Genomic DNA, 17,181 nt, shown 5'->3' on the forward strand with positions numbered 1-17,181 from the left:
TCGTACCTCACTTTCCATGCTGAACGACGTCAGACAGAATGTGGGGAGGTGGGCGGGCGTACCCCAAGGAGGAATATATTCAAAGAATCTGAAACCTCTACAGGTTAGTTCGATTCTTTTTTATATATTCCTCCTTGGGGTACTTATAAGCATAAGACAGACTCCTAAAGTAGAGCTAAGGAGCGGCATTCTGTCCGCAGAAACCACCCCCGACAAGAAGTGTAATTTCCCAAGCTAAATATAGCAGAAAAAGCACACTTACCCGGTCACGTGTCCACCATAGCCAATCAGGCGGGGGCATAGGGTCGAACCCTATGTAAATTGCCCAGCGAAACCTCACTAATGCAAACTAACGAGACACACCCTCCCTCCCTCCCGTAATCTACTCGGAAGCGAAGATAAGGGTCCCGCAATAAGCCGCCAGAAACGAAATGCCTTAATATATATATATTTAGCAAAGTTTCCAAGGCCAGTTAAGTCTAGAGCAGAATGCAAAAGACATGGGAATAAAAACCATCACCACATAAAACCCGTCACCAAGGGAATATGTGAACAAGATTTTTAAAACCCAACACCAGTGTTAAAAAATTTGGCATAGAATGGTTCACATAATAAAATCCTCGAAAGCTCAATCGGCTAGAGAGGTGGAACCATGCCCACTGGAGAGAACTGACTGACCGAACCGAGCACGCTCACTGGAGAGTCTGTCAAGTTGGTAATGACGGATGAACGTACTCGGACGGCTCCAAATAGCCGCGGAGCAGATCTCCTCAATGGGCAGGGCTGCAGCGTAAGCTTTCGATGTAGCAACTGCCCTAACCGAATGAGCTTTCAACCCTACAGGCGGGATACGCCCTGTTTGAGTATAGCTCATATGTATGGCAGAGACAAGCCACCGAGAAATGGTTGGCTTGGTCGCCGGAAGACCAGCCTGAACCCCGCCATAACAACAAAACAATTGGTTACCCTTACGGGTACCCCTTGTTCATTTGATATAAGCCTTAAGTGTCTTACGGACATCTAAGACGTGAGCACGTCGTAGAGAGGTACCGGACAGGGAAGGCTGAGTGAAAGCTGGGAGCTCAATAGGCGCCGTCACATGGAAGGGACTATCCTTCTTAGGACGGTAAGTATCAGGCAGCCGTATGCTAACTCTGTCTTTGTGAAAAACAGTAAGCGGGATCGGCCGACATTGCGTGAATATCGCCAACCCGCCTGCCTGAAGTCACCGCCACAAGAAACGCCGTCTTCCACGTCAACAGCTGGAGTGAAAGAGCCGACAGATTGTGAAACAGTGGACCGGACAGCCAATCAAGAACGATTGACAAGTCCCACGGGGGACTAATCCGCCGGACAACCGGACGGATTCTGTCCACGCCTGCTAAAAAGCGCTGCACAAGAGGGTGCTGCCCCAAGAGAGCACCGTCAACAGGAATATGAAACGCAGAAATAGCCATAGAATATCCTCGAACAGTTGAAGCCGCTAGACCGGCATCCAACCGAGACTGGAGGAATTCTAAAACAGAGACTAAATCTGTAGAAAAGGGATCAAGAATCCCCCTGTTGACACACCAGCGCGAATAACAGGCCCATCTATCCTCATATTGAGCGTTTGTCCGAATCCCTCCATGAAGCCAGAATTGTGTCTGCAACTGGTGCAGGAATTCCCCTCGCCTGCGACGGAGGCGATCCCTGACAGCGGCCAAGCCACCCACTGAATCCTGGGATTGGTGGGGCGCTCCGTTCTGGGATAGGAGGTCCGGTCGAAAAGGTAATAGAACAGGAGGCTGAGCCAGAAACCTGAGAGATACGGAAACCAGCGTTATTGCCGACCAAAGGGGTGCCAGAAGCACAAGTAGCCGAGCTGGTTGTGCGGTCAGCTGTGACAGGACCCTGGAAATCAGTGGTATCGGGGAGCGCCCACAGTACCCTGTCCGTCCAATCGAGCTGAAAGCGTGCGTTGGCTAAGCTCGGATCGAATCGAGAGCAAAACACAGGAATCTGGTTCGTCACCCCAGGCGCAAACAGATCCACCTGGAATGACCGAACAACTGGGAGATAATCCGAATATCTCCCGGTCGAGCATCCACTCTTGTGGGGCTAGTATCGCCCGTGAGAGTGCATCTGCACGGACGTTGTCTACCCGGGGAGATAAACAGGCAAAACCCGAATGCTGAACTGATCGCACCACAGTAGAAACTGCCACGCCTCCTGAAGGAGCGGCGGAGACACTGTGCCGCCTTGCTTGAGAATGTAAGACATGGCGTTTGATTGTCCATTTCTAGGCGAACCACACGGCCCTGCACCAACACCGGAAGCACTTTCGAACACCCTGCGGACTGCTCTCAGTTCTAACACATTGATGTGTAGGCTGACTTCCTGCTCCGACCAGAGGCGGAGGCTGAGTGCTCGCCATGGACCCCCCCCAACCTGTGAGGGAGGCGTCCGTCTGAACTGAGAGGGAAGGTGTCGAGGTGTCTAGGGGATCCCCTGGACAAATTCCGGCGTCCGTCCACCATCGCAAGTGAGGAATTAACCACTTTCGGCGTCGTGAGAATAATCTACGTAGCTCTGCGAGTGGGACCACAGCTGAGCTAACAGCTTGCTGAACTGGTCGCATCCTCAGGCAGCGCCGCCAAACCATGTCCTCTGTCGCCGCCATGTTGCCTAGCAACCGAAGCCATGTTCGGGCCGACGCATTGGGCGACTGGAGAAACTGTAACACAGTCCTCTGGACTTTGACGATGCGGTCCGGAGCAAGGGAAACAATCCCTAGCTCCGTGTTGAATCTGGCCCCCAAGAAAATCAGATCCTGCGTCGGAACGAGGTCTGATTTCTTGAGGTTGATAATCCAGCCCAGTGACACCAGAGTATCCATCACGCACAGTGTGGAGGCTCTGCTTAACTGAGGACCTAAGGCCCTGAGAAGCCAATCGTCCAGTTACGGGTGACAACACCTGCCCTGAGACCTGGCTAACTGAGCTGGGATTAGCATAAGTTTGGTGAACACCCTTGGCGTCGTGGAGATGCCGAAGGGGAGCACACGAAACTGGTAGCACGTCCCGTCGAAGGAGAACGGAGGTACTTCTTGAACTTCGGGGTGCATTGGAACATGGAGGTATCGTCTTTGAGATCGATTGGCGTAAGCCAATCCCCTGTCTCGGCGGAGGAGATCACTGACCTGAGTGTCTCCATCCTGAAAGACGGCACCTCCAGTAACTGGTTCAACCCTCTGAGATTCAGAATGGGTCTGAACCCTCCGTCCTTTTTGGTCACTAGGAAGTAGGTGGAATAAAACCCCTCTCCTTGCTGACCCACAGGAACCACCTGCCTTGGCTGCCCGATGGCTGCCTTGTTCAGTAAGGACTGAACTTTGGCACGGAGCGCGTCCGCCTTGTCGCGGGAGGTCGGCACAGGTGTGTGCCGAACCCGAGAAGGACGGAGGATCTCGCCTCCACTGTGGCAAATGGCCATCCCTGAGCGTGGACAGGACCCAGGGATTTGAGGTGGCTGCCTCCCACTCCCGGAGGAATAGGGACAACCGGCCGCCGACAGGGACGTGTGGCATGAGGCAGTGCACCCCCACAGTCGGCAAGTCTCCGCTTGCGTGAGTGGGGACAATAAGGGCTCTGGGGAAGGAATCAGCGGGAAGCGGGGCTGGCTTCCCCTGCCCGAAAAGGCTGCTGCGCTTGAGCAGGCCTGCCCTTGCCTCTTCTAGCGGCGCCTGCTCGCTTGGACTGCAAAGGGGCAGTCCACTTTGCAGCGTCCTTCGCCCGGGGCAGAAGGATAAGCGGAGCGGCGGGGGGGAAGGCGGTGGCGAGGCGGAGGGAGGGCTGCTCCAACAAAGGCTTAGAGTCTTTGAAGGTAGAAACTGCCTCCAGCGGCCTCCCGTAGACAACCTGCAATGCCCCAGGGAACAGGGAGGACCCCATGGTATAAGGCAATGACAGGAGCCTGTTGCGTGGCGGTGAATACCGCAGCGCCACGGACAACCACAGGCGGCGCAAGCCCATCCGGGCACCCATCATCTGGCTGGCACAGCACGAATGCTATCCCGAGCCAGATGAGAGTGTACCCCGTGAGCTGCAGCTGAGCACCCGGCGCCCGACAAGTCGGCGTCACAAGCGCTCTGATCCACCAGCTGTCCCTGCAGAGCAGACAGGTAGGCTGAGTGGACTGCCACTTTTAATTGCTGGGCTGCGCGCGGTAGCACTCCTCGAAGGACGATGCGCAGACTTCAGCGTAAGTGAATTAGTAGGAAAAGGGGGCGCCTGCCCTGCCTGGCGAGGCCAGGGAAGGCGAGGGCGACCCCCTAGGTGAAGGACGCAAAGGCGCGCTCGTCCACCACTGGCGGCTCGAACAGCGCCTCCTCTCCCAACTGGTACCGCTTGCGGCGTCGGGGCAAATCAAACCGCGTCGCGGGCACCAGTCAAGAGAGGATTGACCACCTCACTCACCAGTGATGGCAGAATGCGGGGCGTGCCTCGGCGACCCGGCTAAGGCGCGAAAGCCTCCCGGGGAGCGAAACTCCGCGAGGGTCGGGCCCTGTGCGGTAACGGCCACCTGGGGCAGGGCCCGGCGATCTTATCCCGAACCTGCCGCAGAGACGCGAGCGAAAGGAGTATCGAACTCCGCCTCCGACTCCTCCCTCCCTCCATCATCCTCCATATCCACCTCGGCACAATCCTCGGCGCCCGTGCTCTCATACTCCTGAGAGACCGCCGAGGATCACCAGGCTGAACCAGAAAGACTATAAAGGTCAAGAGCCAGAGGAAGCGAGTAAGCCCTGCCGGGTGGAACCACGCCAGGTCGCCGAGGCGCCCGAGAGGAACCTGCCGCAACAGGCTTCCCGGGCAACCCAGACTGGCTGCCAGGCGCCGAGGTATCCCCGAGCTGGTCGGCGCCTAGGCGACCGCCAGTCAGGGCACCAGGCGAAGACAGGGGTAACCCTGCATCGCCGGCGCCAGGCACCTGTGACAGACCTGAGCATGAAGCTAGGCCGCCACCAGGTGCCGGTAGCTATCCCCACAGCGAAGCGGGATCAAGCTGCCGGGGGGCGTTCTCGAGCGAAGCTTCGGGGCGCAGCCAACCCCAGATGTGTCAGATCCACCCCGGCGACCGGCGCGCTGAGCTCCTTACGGAACCCAGCCAACGCCGTATCGATCAGAGATTTCACTGACGACATCTGTTCCTGAAACAAAGCGGTTAAAGAGTCAACAGGTACAACAGGTGCCGACACAACAGGGGGGGTGGCAGATACAGGAGCAGGTTGAGATATAGATGTATTAGTTTTCTCCAACGAAGCCTCCTTGGAACCCTTAGCTCTTTTGGGAGCCGGCTCCGTATGGGAAGCGGCTCCCGTAGACCCCTTTTTTTGTGTGAACGCTTGGACGGGGGATCCTGAGCCCAGATATCACCCCCCGCCCGAAGCAGGTTGCTGTAAAACAGCCGGTCCACCCGTCGTGCCTTAATAGTTTGAGGTGTAAAAATGGCACACGCCGGACACCCCTCTTCCTCATGATCAGTTTGGATGAGGCAACGTAAACACACCTCGTGCGTGTCCCTGACGGGAATGGCAGCGAGGCACGAAGTACAGGATTTAAACTGCAACAAGTAAAAAACCTGTGCAGCAATCAACCCCATACACACATACATATATGAAAAAACACGCATGGGCGACACAACTAATGCGACAACGTAGCATACAGTTGACAATAACCATAATACGCACTGCAACATAACTAACAATTACGACTTTTAGCGTAAGATAGAAAATGCTAGCAGCGGAAACGCCCTACATGTAACAACATATAAATAAAAAGTACTATAACCACCTGTAACATTGAAAAACCACACGGGAAACCAATGAACAGGGAGGCTAGCGAAGGGACCTGTCCGCCATCTTGACACGCACCCGGCGAGCCGACCGCGACAGGTACCAAGTTACAACTAGAAATTATGAATGAAAAAGTTCAGAACAAGCCTCCAAATCGCCCATGCAGGGAAAAAAGAGAACCATACATACAGTTGCTGTTTCTGACACTCATAATTTTGCGCAGGGAAAAGAAACCTTCTTGAATGGACCCACGTCTTGCCGGTAAACGACAGCATGGAAAGTGAGGTACGAGGTTACGGTCTAGAGTTACCTGCTCTTGGCTGTAGGGGGCGGGAGGGCCCTGTAAGGGTGGTCTCACAAGACAAAAGCGTAGTTTTGTTTTGTAAATATTTTTATTCAAATATTGTTACAACTGTAAGTAGGGAATTTAAATGGACATTTAAATGCTTATAAGTACCCCAAGGAGGAATATATAAAAAGAATCCCTCCCTTAAGCGCATGCTTTCCAACTGGGTAGGCTCCTAGACCCGTTATCATCATTCCTTCTGCTGAATATATCAGTGAACAGAATTGCGGGGAGGCGGAGGCCCTACCCCAAGGGCGACTCTCTTCAAAGAATTGAAAACCTCTGCAGGTTTGGTTAATTCTTTTCAGAGAGAGATCGTCCTTGGGGTACATATTATGCATAAACACAGACTCCCAAAGACCGAGGCCAGGGAGGAGGAATTCTGTCCAAGCACACACAAATATAGCGATCGTTATCATGGAAAAAAATTGAACAGGCGCCATAACACTCACCTGTCACTTGTCCCAGTTTAAGCTTCCGCCAGAGGCATTATGGGAGGAACTGACAGGGAGGAATTGTACTCAAAGAGCGACCTCACTAGCATAATGAGACATTGCACGTAGATGCGAATGTCAATGAATCCCCACCCACTAAGTGGCTTTTACATAAGAGCACCGTGGGGGGAATGCAAAATACCACTCACTAACGATATAGTAACTCCGTGAGAGATCGAAGGGGTACAGGTTCTCTGAGTGAGCACACAGTAGCAGACATGTCAATAATGGAATTATTGTACAGTAGCGTCAAAACAAACAAATAAACCAAGACTCACTCGGTCAGGGTGGCAGGACACTGTCCACTGGAGAGAACAGTACGGCCAAAGCTCGCACGATTACGGGAATGCGTATCGAGCTGATAATGGCGTATAAACGTGCTTGGCCGGCTCCAAATAGCGGCGGAGCAGATCTCTTCAATGGGGAGTGCCGATGCAAAAGCTTTTGAGGCGGCTACTGCCCTGACCGAGTGAGCCTTCAACCCCTCAGGGGGAGGCTTGCCCTTAGCCTGATAAGCGGCACAAATGGATTTGGGTGGGGCGCTCCGTTCTGAGTGAGAATGTCCGGTCGCAAAGGTAATAGAACAGGAGGCTGAGCCAGAAACCTGAGAATTACCGGAAACCAGCTCTGTGACGGCCAAAGCGGTGCCAGTAGCACAAGTAGCCGAGCTGGCTGGGTGGACAGCTGTGAAAGGACACGGGGAATGAGTGGTAACGGCGGGAACGCCCAGAGCACTTTGCCCGTCCAATCCAGCAGGAAGGCGTCGGCAGCCAACGCCCCTGGGTCCGGTATCCGAGAGCAGAACACGGGTGTCTGATCGTCCGCCAGGCGCAAACAGATCCACCTCGAGCGACCCGGTACAACTGGGAGATTACTGTGAATATCTGCCTGTCGAGCATCCACTTTCGTCGCGGGGCCAGGATCCGGCGAGAGAGGCGCTCTGCTCGCCGTTCTCCAGCCCCGGAGATAAACAGGGAGTACCTGACAATCGTACTGGTGGCACCAGAGGAGAAAGTCCACGCTTCCCGGAGGCGCTGGGGACACCGTGCCTCCCTGCTTCAGGATATGCGACATGGCCGTCTGGTTGTCTAACTGAAGGCGGACTACCTGGCCACGGACATGCTCTCTGAAGCGCTCGAATACCAACCGCACAGCTCTCAGTTCCAACGTTGATGTGAAGGTGGGCTTCGACGACGGACCAGAGTCCGGAAGCCGACAGACTGCCAGAACCCCAGCCCGTGAGGGGCGCGCCGGTCTGAACTGTGAGAGCTGGCGTCGGGATTTCCAAGGGAACCCCCTGGTGAGATTCCGACATTTGTCCACCACTGAAGGTGAGGTGTCAACCACTTTCGGGGACTGTGAGACTGCGCTCCAGATCCTCCGTATGAGTCCACAGCCGAGCCAAAGCTTGCTGTATGGGACTCATCCTCAACCGCGCCCGCCACACTACAGAGATCATTAAGCGCCATATGGCCCAGTAGACGGAGCCAAGTCCGTGCTGGTGCCTGGGGCTGGGAGAGGAATGAAGATACCATCTCCCGAACTCTGGTGACCCGGTCGGGCGACAAGGAAGCGAGATCCTTGTTCGTTTGGAATCGCTCCAAGAAAAACCAAGTCCTGGGTGGGTACCAGGTCGGTTTCTTGAGGTTGATGATCCACCCCAGTCGAGTTAGAATGTCTATCACTGTGTGAGTAGCATCTTGACTTTCGCTGGCTGTGTTAGTGCTCGAGCAACCAGTCGTCTAGGTAAGGGTAACAGCGCCTTCCTTGCGGCGAGCTAGGGTAGCTGGGACTAACATGAGCTTGGTGAACACCCTTGGGGCAGTCGATATGCGAAGGGGAGCACCCTGAATTGGTAATACATCCCGTCGTAAGAGAACCGAAGGTACTGCTTGAGCGATGGATGTATGGAGTACATGCAGAATCACGCATCCTTTAGGTCGATTGGCGTGAGCCAATCGCCCGGGCTGAACAGATGAGATCACCGGCGCCCAGTGTCTCCATCTTGAAGGATGGTACCGAGTATGCGATTCAACCCCTTGAGGTTGAGAATCGGACGGAACCCGCCGTCTTTCTTCGGGGCGAGGAAGTGCGTGGAATAAAATCGCCTGTTCCTCTCCCGGTGGAATGCGCTCGATTAGCGGACTTGTCCAGCAGAGCCTGAACTTTGTCGCGCAATATGTCCGCCCTGGCTTGACATGGCGGCACCGGAGTCACGGCGTATGCCGGTGAAGTCGAAGCGGACCTACCAGCTTCCACAGTGGGAGATGGCCTATGCTGACCGTGGCCAGCACCCAAAGCGTTGTTGGTAGCCTTCTCCCATTCCGGCAGGAATAGAGAGAGCGACCTCCCACTGGGATATGGGGTAGGAGCGCGTGTGTAGACCCGAGTAGCGGAGCTGACTGGGCGTGACACACGGCTTGAGCGGCAGCCTGATGGGTTAACGGGAGGTCGGGGCAGACCTCCCGCGCCCGAGTACCTAGACGTCGACAGCCACAGCCTGCGCATCCCCATGACTGCGCACATCACCGTCGACGCAGCAGACCGCAAAGAGTCGCTCGCGAGGTGAGCCTGCACTTCCGAAAGCTGACGGAGCAGCACGACATGCGGCGACACGTCGCCAGCATGCCCCTCTGCCTCCAGGGCCGACCTCTGAACCGAGGAGAGGTAGGCCTCATGGACCACCACCGCACCTGCTGCAGCGTTCGGTAGACCTCCTCGTAGGTCGATGCAGCGTGCGCGAAGCGCCAGCGAGGCAAAAGGTGGAGTAAGAAGCCCTTGCCGAGCAGCGGAGCTGCTCGGAGGAAGCCGAGCCTCCCCAGAGGCGGCGGAAGTGAACACATTAGATCTACAATTGGCACAACGAACAGGGAATCCTCCCCAAGCTGGTAGCGCCGCCGCGAGATCCGGTAAGTCAAACCGCGTGCTTTCGGGCACCAGACAGAAGAGGGATCGACCACGTCCGAGACCAGCGAAGGCAGAATCGCGGGCTGCGTCTGCGAGGGTTGCCTAGGGGCAAGCGCCTGCCTGGCAAGCGGAACTCAGTCGAGAGTCCGCGCCAACCAGCAGGCACCGCTGACCTGGGGTAGGCCCTCGGCAATTCTCTGCGGACCTCCCGCCAAGGCCGAAGCAAAGCGGAAGCCTCCGTCATGCTCCTCAACCTCCCCAAGCTCCATTGCCTCGGCGCCGAGCGAGGAGTCAGAGGCTGGGTCTCCTCCGTAAGAGGGACCCGAACCCGACCCGGTGGACTGCCTAAGCTAGGAACCACAGGAAGGGAAGAACAGACAGGCGGCTCCCGTCAGCCAGCCCGGCGTCGTGGACCCGGTCCCGAGGCGCTGGAGGCAGGCCAGGCAGAACTGGTGCCTCCGCTCTCAAAGGGGCGGGTGTGCGCAGGACGGAATACCAGGAATACTCAGCGGTCCCTGCGCTAACTCCGAGAGGGGACTGGGAGCACCTCCCTCTCCGAGCAGCCGAGGCGTCCGGATCCGAAGCCAGAGGCAGCGGATCTACAGAGCGCCTCAAGGCTGAGGGATCGAGCGAGCCCGCGATCCCACCCGGACTCTCCGCCCCGTCCGGAGTGGGCGAGGAACTCCCTGCGGGAGACCTCCAACCGACTCGAGCGAAGGACTTCCGCGGAGTCCATATGCTGCTGAAACATAGAGTCCATTACCGACATGTCAAAACCACTTTCGAAGTGGTAGGAGAGGGGAAGGGCCTCCGGGATTTTTTTTCCTTTTTTTTGTCACGCTTTTGTTTTAGGCGGGGGACCTGCGTCCAGGTCCCCCCGCCTCACGCATCTCACGATAAAACAACGTATCGGCCGCCCGCCTCTTCTGGGCCCGGGGGGAAAAGGCCAGACAAATAGGGCAGGACTCAGCGTCGTGGCCCGTCTTCTCAAGACAGGCAACAAATAGCTCATGCCTGTCGGCCCGTGGAATTTCTCTCTGTCCACAGACCGAACAGGATGAAAAGGCCTGAAAGCAAACACGCAAGCATGTAGCTAACAGCGGCCAGCAGCATATAAACACGTAGAAAACATTGAAAAATACGTGAAGGTTACCACGGAAAGTAATAGTTGGTTTTAATACGCAATATTACGACCACATGGCACGCTAAACTTCCCGCCATGGCAGAGCAACACGTGCGTAAACCACGGGGAAAGTTCGGCGTATTTTGTATTAATACAAAGTCACAATTATGAAACAACCAACTGTAAAGCTTTACTGTTCCTTGTTTTAGGCAAATAAAGACCATACATACAGGTGGTGTCTCAGACATAGCTTTCTTATTAGCTTTCAGCTGTCCGGCTCATGAAGTCGCGTTCTATTATAAACACGTCTGTTCACGGCAGTGACAGCAGAAGGAATGATGATACGGGTCTAGGAGCCTACCCAGTTGGTGCGCATGCGCTAAGGGAGGTAACTCCGCGAGGTAGGGGCCGTATAATAAATAAAAGAGTTTATTTATTGTTCAATCTTTTTATTCAAAAAACATTGATACAACTGTCACAGGACATTTTTCAGCCGGAAAATGCATAATATGTACCCCAAGGACGATCTCTCTGAAAAAGAATAACATTGTTTAAACCGGCATGGGTATGAGCAGTCTAATCAAGGACCCATAATCCAATACACTAATTAATCCTCTTGGCACGCTATATAATCAGGAAGTAGTGATTGCATGGTGAATCAAACGCTCTAAGCCGGCATGGGTATGAGCAGTCCAATCAAGGTACCTTAATCCAATACACTCCTCTCGGACACTAGATTGAGAGACTGACGAGTGTAAATGGCAGCAATGTTGGAAAATGATCGTCACTGTCTAATCCGGCACCCTTTCTAAACCGGCTTTTTATTTCGGTCCCGTGGAGTGCCGGTTTAGACAGGTTTCACTGTAATGTCATAATCGCAATCAGTACAAAGTTAAGTGGAACATTGCTAAAAATTGCATAAAACCCAACTCACAAACTTTATATATATAATCTCTCCATTCCAAAATGCATATAAATAGGGGTTTGGGGCAGCATTAAAGATTATTGAACTTATAACATAATGTGGTATGAGTGAGTGAGTTTAGCAATACATTGCCTTTAGCAATATTCCAGCAATATCTTGACGAGGGACACAGTGAACCCATGCAGGGAATCGAACACGGGCCTTTGTCAAGATGAGCGAATGCTTTAATCACGAGGCAACCCCACGATGTTGTATGACTTCAGACTAGGCCTCTGTATCAAGTACTAATACAATGCATGAGCTGTACATACTCGCTGTGCAGCTCCCTCAGCCCGACAGCAGCTGCAACCTTCTCAGCATGTTCACACAGCAACAGTTGGGTGGACATCAGCGTGTCTCGAACAGACACCGCCTTCAACTGATACAGCAGACAAAACGATTCATTAAATCGGAAATAAAACTTCGAGGAACACATTTCAAAAGACTATGAAGTAAAGACAGTGGGGATGTGAAGAATCAGCTCTTGTTACACCACATGGAACACTATTGCAGTATATCAAGGCTGAAGGGGGGCACTGTCAGCACAGGTACGACTGGTATGTACCCCAGGTACATTTCAGTACACAGAAACCTACCCTAGCCCAAATCAGAATACAGAAAAGTATCCTAGGAGATTAATCCACATTGCACGGAGAGCTGTTGTTTGAGATGCATATGACTGTGTTATACAAGAGGTGGTGAGGTGAAATTGGGTTTAACGTCGTGCTTGAGAATATTTCGCTCATATGACCACGTGCATGCATGCGTGTGTATGTGCGGCTGCTTGTACTAGCCCAGACTTAAGCTGGTTTTATAGTGCTAGCCCACTGAGATACCATGCTGCAGTGAAGCATGAATACCCCACTCAGACACATTATACTGACTCCGAGCCGACCAGTCCTTGTTGTACCCATTAATGCCGAGCGCCAGGCAGGGACCAACAAGTACCATATTTTAACGTGTTTTGGTATGACGCGGCCGGGGATCGAACCCGCGACCTTCCGCTCTCCAGGCAGACGCTCTAACTACTACACCACGGAGGCGGTCGTGTTATACAAGAGAGAAGCATACACACTGCCATAAGTACATTAATTAAATATTTAGCAATGCACAGCATAACCAAGTATGCACTCATGGTCAGGCCAACGGGAACCTCAGCATGAACTGGTTATGGTTTAAGGTTGAAGAATAGAGACTTGTCTGCAATTTAGGGTACGTTTCAGTATTCTGACTTTGTTTAGGCTACATGTCTACTTACAGGCTACATATCCGTAGTTACTGTGCTGGTGACCCCATCAGATTCATGTGGGAATAAATCCATATAGTTCTTCATGTCTAAGACATATACCACAAGTGAAAGTATGGTGCTGTCAAATGATTAGGAGAATCTGTGAGTTGACAACTCAGAACAACCAACTGCCATGCTTTTGATGATTTTGTCCCCATCAACCCGCTGGTCACCCTGCACTCAGTGACATAATTATGATTATTCTCATACGAAATTGGTCAGAAATGATTCCAGACTTGACTGAACGTGTCCCCCGACTCACCCTGTCCCATAGTTCCAGGCGTTTCAGGAAGCTGATGAGGTATTCGTGAGCCTTCTCCTTGTCCTTCAGCTGCTGCAAGATGATCAGGGACGTTGTGCTGCCAGCAGAGTCTGTGAAAACCAGCGTACAGGAACATGGAAACCAAGCGTGAAAAATTACTTCACATACAGAAAATGAAAATCAGTTCAATGTTGTTTATGTTTGTTGTTAAAGTCCACACTCAGCAGTATCCAAGCTATATGAGGCAGCGTGTAGATACTCAGGTCAGGACCTGACAATATCGAGACTGGTATCCAAGCTAGATGAGGCAGCGTGTAGATACTCAGGTCAGGACCTGACAATATCGAGACTGGTATCCAAGCTATATGAGGCAGCGTGTAGATACTCAGGTCAGGACCTGACAATATCGAGACTGGTATCCAAGCTATATGAGGCAGCGTGTAGATACTCAGGTCAGGACCTGACAATATAGAGACTGGTATCCAAGCTAAATGAGGCAGCGTGTAGATACTCAGGTCAGGACCTGACAATATCGAGACTGGTATCCAAGCTATATGAGGCAGCGTGTAGATACTCAGGTCAGGACCTGACAATATCAAGACTGGTATCCAAGCTATATGAGGCAGCGTGTAGATACTCAGGTCAGGACCTGACAATATCGAGACTGGTATCCAAGCTATATGAGGCAGCGTGTAGATACTGAGGTCACGACCTGACAATATCGAGACTGGTATCCAAGCTATATGAGGCAGAGTGTACATAGTCAGGTCACGACCTGACAATATCGAGACTGGTATTGAGAACAGAGATATGCAACATTGTGTTCACCCATTATTAACAAAGTCACCGAGTCTGACCATCAGATGCCTTAAATCAGTTTGTACAACCAACACATTCACCAGTGAAGATCCGGGCTAGAATTGGTGTTCAGCAACCCATGCTTGTCGTAAGAGGCGACTAACAGCATCGGGTGGTCAGGCTCGCTGACTTGGTTGACACATGTCATCATATCGCAATTGCGTAGATCGATGCTCATGCTGTTGATCACTGGATTTGTCTGGCCCAGATTCGATTATTTACAGGCCACTGGTATATAGCTGGAATATTGCTGAGTGCGGTGTTAAACAACAAACAAACATAAACCAACACTCACTGGAACTTAAACTCTGGTCTATCTTACACTGAGGAGTTTTTGAGCTTCTTGGACATGAGCGGAGAAAGTGTGACATGATGCAACTTCAGCTCACCATTTCTCAAGCTCTCCGCCCACCGGGGATCTGATGTTGGGTAGTCGTCGATGAGGTCGCGACTCAGCATCGTCACCAACTTGTCCATCTCGGTCGTCACCTCATCCTCCATGTCTGTCAATGGGAACAGGTCACTGACGATCTTCTGAGCTTCAGGCTGACACAGGGAGAGGAATGTCAGAAAGGCACAGTGAGAGTAGGTAGAGAGAAATAATCAACCATTACTGTATGAAGGATTCAACGGTTGAAAAGGCTTACCAAATTGCCATTGAGAGAGTTGATAAATGCTGCCTTGAGTCGGGCGGACTTGTCATCACTGGCTCCCATCTCAGCAACCTGTGGTCGGCTGGTGGCTAACGTGGACTGAAAACACCATCAGTGGAAAATAAAAACAATGATTCAAATCAACTTTAACCTGTTTTGAAAGAGCCTAATTTCTTGCCAAAAAGTGGAATAATAAAGATCTAGCAAGCTCATGCTCCAGTGAAACAAAGCATCTATAGATGACTAAAATATCCAGGAGAGTATCAATCTAATTTGTTTCCGTCATTTATATCTCAATGTCTTCTCACAGTACTTGAAGATCTGGGTGAGAATTGGTCTTCAGCAACCGTTCATAGGAAGGAATTACCAAGATCAGGTGGTCAGGTTGACTGACTTGGTTGCCACATGTCATCAGTTCCCACTGAGTTGCATGATGTCAATCACTCAATTGACTGGTCCAGACTTGATTCTTTACAAGCCACAATCATACAACTGGAATATTTCTGAGTGAGGTATTAAGCAACAAAACAAAACTTACCACTTCCGATCTGGAGAGTGCTTCTTGGGCTGACTCTTCCAGAATGCTGAAACAAAGAACAATGAATACATCACAAACGAGAAAAGGGAGGCAGATGCGCCATCTGTGACTCAAAAGCCCTTCTGGAAATTCTCCATCAACTAATACATACTGTTGTTCTCACATTATAGGTTACTACTATTGAGCATTGTGGGTAATATCCTCATGGAAACAAATAAGGGAGCATATGAAAGTACAAGTGTTCCTTTATTTATTTCCAGAATTTTACCCACAGTGCAATACATACCTTGTGAAGAAACCTGGAAAAGAGTAAAGGAACACTTGTACTTTCATGTGTTCCCTTATTTGTTTCTATGAGTATATTTCTTCACCTTCTTAAGATCAAGATGTAATTGGTAATGTTAAAAAAAGTCAAAACTGTCGATAAGGTAATTGTGGACATTATTAAGTGTAAAATATACTTCCATCATATTCAGAGATGTCAGTGACTGTATATGTGAACATCGATCAACTTTGTTCTGAACAACACACAACGGCAGCACAAGATGTCAGTGGCTATATACACGAACATTGAGCCACTTTGTTGCGTTCATCCATCCTATTGATAAAACGGAGACATTAGACCAGCTCACTCACTCACTCTCATTACCTTTGTTCCAGCTTGGCAGCCGAAGATAGACAGAAGAGGCCATGGGTGCTTGAGAAGAACACTGCCGTCTCACCACAGCGACCTGGACCAAGGGAGATAAGCAAGCAAACATTTAATCACAACTCTCAAACAGACCTGTTATCATTACATTTACAAGGGATGCTGGAATGTGTCCAATGTAAGGTACAACTACAATAACCACAGCACAAGATAAGTTATGTAAAATATACTAAATCGCCATAACCCTATCAATTTTAATCTTGCATACAAATACTCATGGGAAAACTAATAAGCTAATACTTTGACATCACAGTGTGTTTTTACCCAGTGTGTACCTGAATACCTTTGTTTCACTGTTTGAAGGGATGCAGAAAGCACTACTGCATGGAAGACATGTCAGTGTTGTGAGCTTAAGGGAGCAAAATCATTTAAATAATTTTAAATAAATGTCTACTCATAAGCAATATTCCAGCTATATGATGGTGACTGACACCATGAGCATCGACCTGAGTGAGTGAGTGAGTTTAGTTTTACGCCACACTCAGCAATATTCCAGCTATATGGCAGCGGTCTGTAAATAATTGAGTCTGTACCAGACAATCCAGTGATCAACAGCATGAGCATCGATCTGTGCAATTGGGAACCAATGACATGTGTCAAGCAAGTCCGCAAGCCTGACCACCCAATCCCGTTTGTCGTCTCTTACGACAAGCATGGGTTACTGAAGGCCAAAATTCTAACCCGGACCTTCACGGGTCGCATCGACCTGAACAATTAGGATACGATAACATGGCAACCCAGTCAGAGGGTCTGACCACCATTACTGAAATCTCACAGCAAGCATTGTTTGCTGAGTACCAGTTCCAAACCAGATGTTCACATGTCAAAGCAGTGAAAGAGATCCCCTTACCTGCTCCCAGAATCTGATCTCCAGAAGACTGCAGTTCCAGCTTGTCACTCACAGACTCCCCTGAAAACACAAGCTCAGGTAACACAGAGTAAACACGGCAAATCTGGGCAGGTATTTGAGGTAACATCTCAGAGGATATCATTTTTAATTTTGAAAACATTTATTGAATTTTTCTCCCATGAAATTGGAAAATACATGACCCTTACTTGTCAATCAGAGGTTTCAAATCAGGATAACAACCTCTGATTGAAAATGCTGATTTGACACCTGTATAACCTTGTAAGCTTATAGTTTATAGGAAAGAACTTTTGTTTGGTTTCTAGATCAACTTAGCTTGGTTAAATCTAGTTAAC

The 17,181-nt window shown here is 51.0% G+C and overlaps 1 protein-coding gene across 1 annotated transcript in view; it reads right to left on the reverse strand.

Moving 5' to 3' along the window:
• The window catches only part of LOC124280052 (nuclear pore complex protein Nup133-like), a 55,425-nt gene that overhangs the window by 21,628 nt on the left and 16,616 nt on the right, over positions 1-17,181 (reverse strand). The window contains 7 exon segments of the mRNA XM_046715931.1: positions 11,943-12,049; positions 13,221-13,330; positions 14,468-14,624; positions 14,726-14,830; positions 15,270-15,315; positions 15,919-16,000; positions 16,829-16,888. Of these exon segments, the coding sequence (XP_046571887.1) occupies positions 11,943-12,049; positions 13,221-13,330; positions 14,468-14,624; positions 14,726-14,830; positions 15,270-15,315; positions 15,919-16,000; positions 16,829-16,888 (667 nt within the window).

Source organism: Haliotis rubra, unplaced genomic scaffold, assembly GCF_003918875.1.
Source record: "Haliotis rubra isolate DU_JTF1 unplaced genomic scaffold, ASM391887v1 Scf26, whole genome shotgun sequence".
Lineage (NCBI taxonomy): Eukaryota > Metazoa > Mollusca > Gastropoda > Lepetellida > Haliotidae > Haliotis > Haliotis rubra.